This window comes from Myxine glutinosa, chromosome 10 (assembly GCF_964187855.1).
Source record: "Myxine glutinosa chromosome 10, kmMyxGlut1.1, whole genome shotgun sequence".
NCBI lineage: Eukaryota > Metazoa > Chordata > Myxini > Myxiniformes > Myxinidae > Myxine > Myxine glutinosa.
In genome coordinates this window covers 127,626,069-127,637,877 of record NC_136270.1, presented here as the reverse complement: position 1 = coordinate 127,637,877, position 11,809 = coordinate 127,626,069, and the positions used below count along the sequence as shown (strand labels likewise).

The window sequence follows — 11,809 nt, the reverse complement described above, 5'->3', positions numbered from 1 at the left end:
TGAACAGATTTGTGAATAAAAACTGAAAAAGAACATATTAAAGTTAAAATGCAAATTCCAACTTACCTGCCATCTGTGAAGGCCACAGCACCATCCAATGTTAAATGCAGTGTTAGTTGCTACATTGATGACAGTGTCCACATGAAATTAAGGCTCACAAAGTTTATCTGACAAAAAAATTCCAGGACAGGCCTAGTTCCTGTAAGGTCAGTGCAAAGTCCTTTAAAGCATTTGTGAAAATATCACCGAACCTCTCACCTCTCCCCCCACCCCTCCGCTCCTCGCCCATTTTAAAAAGGCAATCAATCCACAGATTGTCATCAACATGGAGTGTAGTCACCCCTTAGATTTATTGTAGCACATAGGTTCACAAAACAATTAAGACATCCTATTTGGATGTAATCCCTCATGAGATATAATCAAGGTGAGCCACAAGTGGTCCATAGATGGAATTCCTTCCCGGGGAGTGGGGGTGGGGAGGTAGCATTTCTACAAATACGTCCGATTAATAATGCGGTCATCAGTGTAGCAGCTGGCACTGCATTTAATAATGGGCGGTTCTGCGTCTTTCACAGACTGCAACTAAGCTGGAAGTAGTACTTTAACTTTTATATAAGCTTGTACACCCGCGCACTACGGGAGCAGCAGGGGCCGTCATGGTATTATCCTTATTATTTGTATTATTGCCAATTATTATTACTATTACTGATGTTAGATCAGACCAATGAAAACATCAGACCATGCCATCTCCCCCTCCATCCCCTCCCTCACCTCAAACGGCTTAACGGCTGACTCCGCATGTGAAAAAGCTGAATGCCTCAACTCTGTGTTTGCCTCTAAATCTTGTGTCCCAAACCCATCCCTCTCTGTACCCACCGTACCCAGTCGTACCCAGCTGCTCCTGGACTCTGTGTCCTTTCCTCCTGACAAGGTGGAAAAGTTTCTGTCAACCCTCGACTCTGATTCTGCAACTGGTCCTGACGGCATCAGCCCACGGGTCCTAAAATCATGTTCTTCTGCTCTTTCACTCCCTCTTTCTGTTCTCTTCACCCTCTCTTTTGCTCAAGGTCATCTGCCATCTGCTTGGAAATCAGCCAACATCACCGCTTTGCACAAAAAAGGTGCAAAAACAGATCCCAGCAACTACAGACCAATCAGCCTTCTCCCAATTATCAGCAAAGTCATGGAATCCATAATTGCTTCAGATATTAAATTTTTCCTCTTCTCCAATGGCTTGATCTCTGATCATCAATTTGGTTTCAGACCTGGTCACTCTACTCTGGACATGCTGCTTCTGCTTTCTCAACAATGGATGGAGGTCCTCTACGCCAAACAGGAAATTAGAGCTGTCTCCCTTGACATTTCACGTGCCTTCGATACGGTCTGGCACCCTGCTCTGCTCACCAAACTCTCCTCCTTTGGTATCCATGGAAATCTCCACGCATGGCTGGCGGACTTCCTCTCTGGTTGTAGTCAACGTGTGGCCCTGAATGGGTTTCTCTCATCTCCTCTTCCTGTTCAGGCTGGAGTTCCCCAAGGTAGTGTTCTGGGCCCTGTGCTTTTTCTGGTCTTCATCAATGATCTCTCTGACTCTCTTGAAAATCCTCTCTATCTCTTTGCTTACGACTCTACTCTCTGTCGCTCCATGCCTCATCCCTCAGATCGGCAGTCTGCAGCCTCCTCACTCTCTGCAGACCTGGACAAAATCACAGACTGGTCAAACAAGTGGAACATGTCTTTCAATCCTGACAAATCTCACACTCTTACAATGTCTCTCCGAAAGGACCGACTGGACAACCCTCCCATCTACTTTCTCAACAATCCTCTCCAAGAAGTTCTGTCGCTCAAGCTTTTGGGTCTCACTATCTGCCATGATCTTTCTTGGGAAAACCACATTTCCAAGCTGGCCTCCAAAGCCAGTCGCCGACTGGGCATCCTCCGTCGTGCGAAGTCCTTCCTTGGCACACCTGAGCTCCTCACCACATACAAGGCTTTCATCCGCAGCTCAATGGAATACTGTTCCCCCCTCTGGGCTGGTGCTCCTGCCTCACACCTTGCTCGGCTTCACGCTGTTGAGGCCAAAGCTTTCAGAATCATTGGAATCTCCTGCGATGTAGTCAACGCCGAGGGCCTTTCACTCACTCACCGCAGGCAGGTTGGTGGTCTTTCTGTCTTCTACCGACTCCTCTCCGGCCTTGCTCCCCCAGCTCTCTCTGTGCTCTGTCCCCCCAATATTCCTTCAGGTCGCACAAGATCTGCCTGCAACCCTCTTATGGTTAAACTGCCAAAGTCTAGGCTCTCTGCTCACCTTCACTCTTTCATTCCCCTTTTCTCCCGCCTCTGGAACAAACTCCCCCACTCCCTTCAATCCCACTCCTCCCTCCAGGTCTTCAAAACAGCTGTTCACCACCATCTCTTATCTTCCCCCATCGAAAACCTTGATCTTTTCTACCCCCGGTAATTCACCCCAGAGTCCTTGCAGTGTTCATATGTTTTAATCCTCTCCCACCTCCCCCCAAGTCCTCCCGATGTCCCTGCTCTCAAATGTTGTGTTTGTGTCCTTCCCCCTCTTCCCCCTCTCTTTTGTGTCCTTCCCCCTCTCTCCCCATCTTGTCTGCCGCTCCCCTTGTTTTTTGTGTTTTGTGTGTCGGTTTGTCTTTTTGTGTGATTAATGTTAGCTCTTTCACGAGCCTCGATCTTGTATACAAAAAAAAAAAAAAAAAAAAAATCCTATAATAAAATTTACTTCCATGAGGGTGTCGTGAGGGGGGCATTTTTGCAAGTCACAAAACCCCTTGGGGAGGGGGATATTGTTATATAATAACATTAATATTATGCTATTATTACAATGTTGTGATTACTTTTGTTATTAGAAGCGGCCTTGGAAAAATGCCACGTTCGGGGCAGGAAGGGTCTTGTTATTAACCCTTGTGGGGTAAATAGACTACAGTAGATCTACAATCTCGTGAGATCGTCAACGTGATAAGCATAGATTGCCTCACAGATGTCTGGATTCCTGCAGATTCTTTTCAGTTTCGTGTTCAACAACATTAGCGACTGTTTAAAAAGGTCATCAAACGTGTTTGTGGTTTATAATATTTTTACTTGTGGTAGAGGCCGGGGTCCCACAAAAACGTCACGATACGCTGTTTATAAACGTAACACTGCATTGGTTCAATGAGGAAACACCCATTGGGGAGGGAGAATATTATTAGTATGAATATTGTTTTGTAATAACATTAATATTATGCTATTGTCATTGTAATTGTTATTACTTTTGTCATTAGAAGCGGCTTTGGAAAAACGCCAAGATATGCTATCTTAACACGGATATACACCTCAATATACAACCCCCTTGGTGGGGAAAACCCCCTTGGGGAAGGGGGAAGTTAAATCGCTGCAACCTCTATTGTGTGATCCTCTGTCTCTCTGTCTAGTTTGGTTGAGATTGGATAAGTAACGATCGAATGTATTTCAGGCAAACATCGACAGACAGACAGACAGACATACACCACATTGCATATTTTTGTATTATATTTAAAGTTATATTTATTTTACTGCATCTTCACTCTTACCTGAAACGGTGTGCAGAGCACTGAGAGCAAGATGCCCAGGGAACTTTGGCTCGGTGTGAGTGCTGAGGCCGTGTCCATCTATATACGTGGACAAAGGATACCGATAGACAGCCTGCAGTATGAGCGTATCGCTTCGTTTGGTGTTCCCAGCAACAACCACTACCGCCTGCAGGTGGACGACCGCGAACTACTGTTTAAGACGACGCAGGTTCGAATATGTCACGGCAGCACAATCGAACACACCGTGATCGGTACCTGTGATTAGAAACATTCCAGGTCCAGTGATATTCTGAGTTTTCTTTCTCCTCATGATAACCGGATTTTAACATACCTGCCATTTTCATGTACAGATCTCTTAATTTGTGTCTGGCAAAGTTTATTTATCAATTCAGGTAAATATTAATTTATTTATCACGAGCATGTAACCCGTCCGCACAGACGTTACAATTGGGCCCCCACTTCTCTGATGCGCGGTGTTTTGATGGAGATAATTTGTGCATTTCTTTTATATACGATAGGCATTTTTACTCTTTGCTTCACTGATGGATTTAATCAAAAGACAACATGTTGTACTCCACAAACATTCTGCTCTATCTGCCTTATAATTTGCCCAAGGTAATTTTCCATCTGCTTGGAAGTTAGATAACATCACCTTCATCAGCAATTTCTTCTTCTTCTTCTTCTCGGCCACAATTATTCCCATGTTCTTGCAGGGTTGGTTGGGGGAAGCTTGGCTCGAGTCTTTCATGAACCAGCTGGCTAGGCCTGATGCTGAGGTTAGGCACAACTAAGGTTGGGGCAGGAATTTGTAATTTGGCCAGGGTACCGGTGATAGCTCGCTACTCTTTGCAAAGGACACCGTGCGATCTTTAACATCCAAAAAGTAATGCCAGCAGATGGGATGTCCAGTTCAATGACGGCACACACCTGCCTATGAAAGCCTGGGATGACGGTTTACAGCTGGGCCGATATTCAAACCCAGGCTAGACAGCTTAGAGGCGACTGTGCATAGCTTTGGGCCATCCTTCTACCCATCTTCATCAGCAATCATTGCTGTGTATATGTATGTACAGTCACGTGAAAAAGTAAGTACACCCCATGTAAAGTTTTGACTTTTTAAACATATTTCAACATACAGCTATTTGATCTTCATTTCAACAATATTGACAGATAAAGGTGATATAATATAACAAACATCATGAAACATTTACATTTTGTAGTCCATTGTATAATTTAAATAAACATAAATGCAAATTTCGCATGTGGAAAAAGTAAGTACACCCTTGGCTCTAATAGGTGGTATTTCCCCCTTTGGCAGAAACAACCTCAAGTAGGCGTTTCTTATAACTGTCTACCAGTCTCTGACATCGACTGGGAGAAATTTTTCCCATTCCTCCATGCAGAATTCTTTCAGCTGTGCGATGTTTGAGGGGTTTCTTGCATGCTCAGCTCGTTTCAAATCCCCCACAACATCTCGAAGGGATTTAGATCCGGGCTTTGACTTGGCCATTCCAGAACCCTCCATTTCTTTCTTTTCAGCCATTCCTTGGTGGATTTACTGGTATGTTTAGGGTCATTGTCATGTTGCAAAGTCCACCTTCAGTTTAGCTTCAACTTTCCGACAGATGGCCTCACATTATCCTCAAGCACCCTCTGGTACAATGAAGAATTCATAGTGGATTCTATGATGGTGAGCTGCCCAGGCCCTGATGCAGAAAAGCTGCCCCAAACCATAATATTTCCACCACCATGCTTTACAGTTGGTATCAGGTTCTTGTGGTCAAATGCTGTCTTTGGTTTTCACCAAACATGTCTTCTGGTACTGTGGCCAAATAGCTCTACTTTTGACTCATCTGTCCAGAGCACATTGTTCCAGAAGTGCTGGTCTTTGCTGAGGTGTTCATTGGCAAACTTTAGTCTTGCCCTGATGTTCTTTCTGGACAGCAAAGGTTTCCTCCTGGCACACCTCCTATGGACCTGTGCCATAACCTCCGGCCCTGAGACCACCACGCCACGAATACCTCCGTGCCCGTTGGTTGGGATAATTAATTCTAACGGGGTCCTCTCACTAAATATGCCGTGTTACCTGTTGGTGACCAAATGACCTCAGCAACGACCACACCTTCAGCGTTAAACCGTCTTCCAAAGTTGTACTCTTATCACTGTGGTTGAACGAACTGTTAGTGGATGCTGGCTAACCACTACCTAGGCAAAATAGTGGGGAAAAACAGTGTGCGTTCACGGCACGACTCAGCGCATACATGGCACAACGCAGCACATACATGGCACAAATCAGCATGTATACCGCCTATGCACACTCAGACACTGCCGACCAAATGGTTGACGAATGCTTTGTTCCACCTCCGCAGGCTGACCCAATGTCCTGAATGTTACATGATCGTACAGTTTCATACTTTCCTAGGATGCCATTTGTGTCTTTGATCATGCTGTCTTGATATCTTGCACCCCATTGGGTAAGGGAGTGGTGCTGTGGCCTATGGGGGGGGGGGGGGGGGGGAGGTGTGGGGTGGTCTTCGGTAATGTTTGCTATAATGGGTGATGGTTGAGAGGGGTATGGGGTGGCCGTGGGTATTTTTTTGCTATATAGGGTGACCGTTGATGGGAGATTGTGGGGGGATGGTGGAGGGGAGATGTGGGGTGGTCAGGGATATTGTTAGCTAGGGTGACGGTTGATGGGGGATTGCGGAGGGGGGTGGTGATAGTGATGGTCTTAGTTTCGCGCAATGACTGTTTCTTCTGCTTAACCATGAAGTTGGCATCCTTTCTCAATCGTGGTGGATAACCACAAGATTTAGCCATCTCTATTGCTTAATTACAGTTCTCTGTATAATGTCCCAAGCACAACAGCGAATATTTTGAAGGCCCGATCCACACTCAGGTCTTTAGGACAAACCTCGTCCAATTTCTGGCAACCCTCGGATATTTTGGCAATTGGTGAAGCATTAAATGTTCTTGGTTTGTACTACTAGAACCACCAAGGATGCATTGACCCGGCATATTTGTAGAAATTCGAAAATTATTCGCCGTTTGAGTTAAATCCCCGTAAACCCGTAAAGAATACTGAATGTAACCCGTAAACCCGTAAATTAACCAAAGTAAAAATCATATGTAACCCGTAAAGAATACGGACGTGGTGGTCAACTTCCTGGTGCGACGTCAAGGTTAATCATGAAGAAGGAGAAGAAGATTTCGACTTTTAATCGCAAAATTACCCACTTTATAAATCAGAAATCGGAAAAAAGACACATCATATCTATTTTGTAGGGTATCAAGGGATAGATAATTAGCATCGAGTTGGTCAGAGTGTTTGGGTTCCCCTTTCAAAATAATTGGTGGTTAAAGTCAAAGACTAAATATGCAAATCCTCTTCAAATTTCAAGTCAATCGGATGAAAATTGACCATTTTAGAAATGTCACGTTGGTTTTTGACCTTTGGCCCTTGTTGATCTTTTGACCTCAAAATCAATAGGCTTCTTTCTTATGACCAATTCCGTCGTTTGGTGAAGTTTTGTGAAAATCGGTTTAACTTTGTGACCTGTAGGCGATTGACAGACAATCAGACAGAATAACACATGCGAGACCAACCAATGTATTGAAAAATCTTCGATTTTAGTAACAAACGGGTGATTACAAAACATCCGTCCACCTTTGGTGATGGAGGTAAAAAAAACAAAAAACCTACTTATTACATACTTTGCTTTTTACCAATGAATCTTTATTTTATAACTAAAAACGGTATTTTTTAATTTTCATTCCAGCCACCTTTGAGTATCCCAGAACACAAGATGGATTGATGAATTTTTTTTTTTTACCTGCACCCCCGAAGGTCGATGGAGGTTGTGTTTTCACCCCTGTCTATCTGTTTGCGAACAGGATTTCTCAAAAAGTTGTGGATGTATTCGGACGAAATTTGGTAGACAGGTTGGGTGTGTGACAAGGAAGAAATGGTTAGATTTTGGTGAAGATTTGGATTTGGATCGGAGAGTTTCTAAAGCGATTATTCACAATTGAGAGATAGGGCAAATAACGGTATGATCTATAGCAAGGTGAGGACGACTTATGACGAAGCTTCGGTGATTGAGTTGTTTAGGTGACGAGAACAAGCTGATTCGATTTTGTGTCAGATCCAGATCCAGATCCGTGGGATACAAAACGTAAACTGGTCAGGTTGGCAGAGGTGTGCTCTCTGCCGAATGCCGTTCTAGTTTTATCCCTTTATTACGCACAGTTTCTTGAACATGCTTTGCCTTTGTGTTTTGGTAACCAGAGGCAACTTCAAATTGTTACCTGAAGGGGACGGGGCATTAGAGGTTTAGACACACCCTGGTACTTGGGAAACACTCAAACACAACCTTGATCCGACATGCGTGCATACACCAAATAGAGCCCTTTACCATAACGTCTCACTTTGTTGTTTTTGTTGGTGTTGTCGTTTCAGGGAGAGGAAATGAACAAGTTGATGAATGCATACATTAGCACCATCGTGAAGAACCGTTCCTTCTGTTCTGGGACTTCAGCGAGTACTGGCTGAGTTACCTGTGAAGAAACCGCAGTCAAGAAGGCAAAAAGCTAACTGTGATGCAGCTTCCCACCTTGGTGGTTTCACACCTTTGTGACTTCCCACATTGGTGACTTCACACAAATTGTGCCAACAGGTCGCTCGAGGCCGACAAGCCCTGTCCATCTGCCTTTACTCCAGCATCTTTATTATTATTATTATTATTATTATTATTATTATTATTATTATTTTTGTTCCAAATGAAGGGAAGGAAGGGAAGGGGAAAGGCAAGGAGTACACCGAATAAAACAAATTGACACGACTAGGAATTTCGGGAAAGAAGTCGGAGATTGAAATAGGTGGATCTGGGGTGAATCAACGGGGGTAGAAAAGATCAAGGTTTTGGATGGGGGAAGATAAGAGATGGTGGTGAACAGCTGTTTTAAAGACCTGGAGGGAGGAGTGGGATTGAAGGGAGTGGGGGAGTTTGTTCCAGAGGTGGGAGAAAAGAGGAATGGAACAGTGAAGGTCTGAAAGAGTGAAAAGAATCTGATTGTTTTAATTTTTGTTTCGTGTCTATGACAAAGATTCCCAAGATGTCAAGGATTCTCAAGAGTTTGTGACAAAGATTCCCAAGATGTCAAGGATCCTCAAGAGTTTGTGACAAAGATTCCCAAGATGTCCAGGATCCTCAAGAGTTTGTGACAAAGATTCCCAAGATGTCCAGGATCCTCAAGAGTTTGTGACAAAGATTCCCAAGATGTCCAGGATCCTCAAGAGTTTGTGACAAAGATTCCCAAGATGTCAAGGATCCTCAAGAGTTTGTGACAAAGATTCCCAAGATGTCAGGGATCCTCAAGAGTTTGTGACAAAGATTCCCAAGATGTCAAGGATTCTCAAGAGTTTGTGACAAAGATTCCCAAGATGTCAAGGATCCTCAAGAGTTTGTGACAAAGATTCCCAAGATGTCAGGGATCCTCAAGAGTTTGTGACAAAGATTCCCAAGATGTCAAGGATTCTCAAGAGTTTGTGACAAAGATTCCCAAGATGTCCAGGATCCTCAAGAGTTTGTGACAAAGATTCCTAAGATGTCCACGATCCTCAAGACTTTGTGACAAAGATTCCCAAGATGTCCAGGATCCTCAAGAGTTTGTGACAAAGATTCCCAAGATGTCCAGGATCCTCAAGAGTTTGTGACAAAGATTCCCAAGATGTCCAGGATCCTCAAGAGTTTGTGACAAAGATTCCTAAGATGTCCACGATCCTCAAGACTTTGTGACAAAGATTCCTAAGATGTCCACGATCCTCAAGACTTTGTGACAAAGATTCCTAAGATGTCCACGATCCTCAAGAGTTTGTGACAAAGATTCCCAAGATGTCCAGGATCCTCAAGAGTTTGTGACAAAGATTCCCAAGATGTCCAGGATCCTCAAGAGTTTGTGACAAAGATTCCCAAGATGTCAGGGATCCTCAAGAGTTTGTGACAAAGATTCCCAAGATGTCCAGGATCCTCAAGAGTTTGTGACAAAGATTCCTAAGATGTCCACGATCCTCAAGACTTTGTGACAAAGATTCCCAAGATGTCCAGGATCCTCAAGAGTTTGTGACAAAGATTCCTAAGATGTCCACGATCCTCAAGAGTTTGTGACAAAGATTCCCAAGATGTCCAGGATCCTCAAGAGTTTGTGACAAAGATTCCCAAGATGTCCAGGATCCTCAAGAGTTTGTGACAAAGATTCCCAAGATGTCAAGGATTCCCAATTGAATGACCTGTTGCAGCGTAAGCCAAACTACAGCAGAGCTTTGGTGTAGGCGAGTTGGTCCATGCCGCCCGGTCCTTGTCGTTGCACGACCCGTTCCCTGCTGCTACTTCCGAGGCCATAGAGAAGTGAAGTTTTCAGAAATTGCAGTGTACACCATGGATATTGTATATTTGTCACCGATTCGATTGGATAGGATCGCGAGAGATGAGTCGTCGATACGTCGGAGGAGGGCACCACTCTTGCCCACATTGCTCCTTATGCTGATGGGGTGCGATGTTATCGGCTTGTATCAAGGAGACATTGATAAGTTGCCTTATCAAGGAGACATTGTTTCCTCGCATCGACTGTGAGCTTCCTTGTGTTGATGCTCGAAACTCCGCCTTGTTCCCAAGTGCTCAGCTCTTCAGACGGTAACTTGCTGCTGGCAGCGCTAATGTAGCCAGAGTATTTTTCTATGAAGTGTTTGTTTTGTAAAGTTTTCAGTACATAATATGTTTAACAGTGGATATATTTTATTTAAAATAGGTTTCCTAAAGTGCAATGCGTTGTAGAGATATACTGTAGTAAATGTTGTCATGTAAATGAGACATTGTAAGGTTTATAAATGAATGTACAACATTTACTTGCACTACTCCACGCGTTACCTGTGGGACAACTTTTGGTGTAAACCTCTTAGCCTTTAAGAATTGTGGCTTCAAAGGGAAGGAATCCTCAAACTGAAAGTACTTACTTGAAAACCTGAAGGCCTTGATTCCATTTCAACGCAGGGAATAAAAAGCTGGATGTTTTGCAAAATTCCTTGTTTTTTGTTGTTTTTTTTGCAAATAAATGTATCCAATTTGGCTACTTTAACGGATGAATTGCAACAAACATTTTATACTGTCAAAGTTTGTTGTTGTAAGTTTGAGCAATAAACCTAATTCATTTGAATAAAAATTCCTGTGTTGTTGTTTGAACAGTTTATCCATTGTTCCACCTTGATGATTCCGGCTCAGAGCGCATGCGTAGTGTGGATATCGCTCCAACGGCCGAGTCTGCCTGAACCGAGTTGTTATGTTTGTTCATGAATTAAATAATGTCCTTGTACACCTTGAACCATATTGTTGTTTGTTCATGAATTAAATAATGTCCTTGTACACCTTGAACCATATTGTTGTTTGTTCATTAATTAAATAATGTCATGTACACCTAGAATCATACTGTTGTTTGTTCATCAATTAAATAATGTCCTTGTACACCGATAAATCATGCTGTTGTTTGTTCAATAATGTCCTTGTACACCGATAAATCATACTGTTGTTTGTTCATTCATTAAATAATGTCCTTGTACACCGATAATCATACTGTTGTTTGTTCATTCATTAAATAATGTCCTTCTACACCTTGAACCACACTGTTGTTTGTTCATTCATTAAATAATGTCATGTACACCTAGAATCATACTGTTGTTTGTTCATTAATTAAATAATGTCCTTGTACACTGATAATCATACTGTTGTTTGTTCATTCATTAAAAAATGTCCTTGTACACCGAGAATCATACTGTTGTTTGTTCATTCATTAAATAATGTCCTTGTACACCGAGAATTATACTGTTGTTTGTTCATTCATTAAATAATGTCGCTGTACACCTTGAACCACACTCTTGTTTGTTCATTCATTAAATAATGTCCCTGTACACCAAGAATCATAGGTTTTTTGTATTTTTTTTGTATACAAGATCAAGGCTCGTGAAAGAGCTAACATGAATCACACAAAAAGTCAAACCGACACAAACCGACACATAAAACACAAAATAAGGGGAGCGGTAGACAAGATGGGGAGAGGGGGAAGGACACAAACACAACATTTGAGAGCAGAGACATCGAGAGAACTGTGGGAGGGAGAGGGCTTGGGGGGAGGTGGGAGAGGTATAAAACATATGGACACTGCAAGGACTTCCAGGAAAGAAG

At 43.0% G+C, this 11,809-nt stretch overlaps 1 protein-coding gene across 5 annotated transcripts in view; it reads left to right on the top strand.

Annotated features, from left to right (window-relative positions):
* Window positions 1-10,818, top strand: part of LOC137433757 (unconventional myosin-X) — a 401,142-nt gene extending 390,324 nt beyond the window's left edge. For all 5 annotated transcript variants that reach the window (XM_068126040.2, XM_068126039.2, XM_068126037.2 and 2 more), the window contains 2 exons: window positions 3,592-3,783; window positions 8,035-10,818. In XM_068126040.2, the coding sequence (XP_067982141.2) occupies window positions 3,592-3,783; window positions 8,035-8,127 (285 nt within the window). In that variant the 3' untranslated portion in view covers window positions 8,128-10,818. The remainder of the gene's footprint in view (window positions 1-3,591; window positions 3,784-8,034) is intronic.
* Window positions 10,819-11,809: the final 991 nt, after the last annotated feature.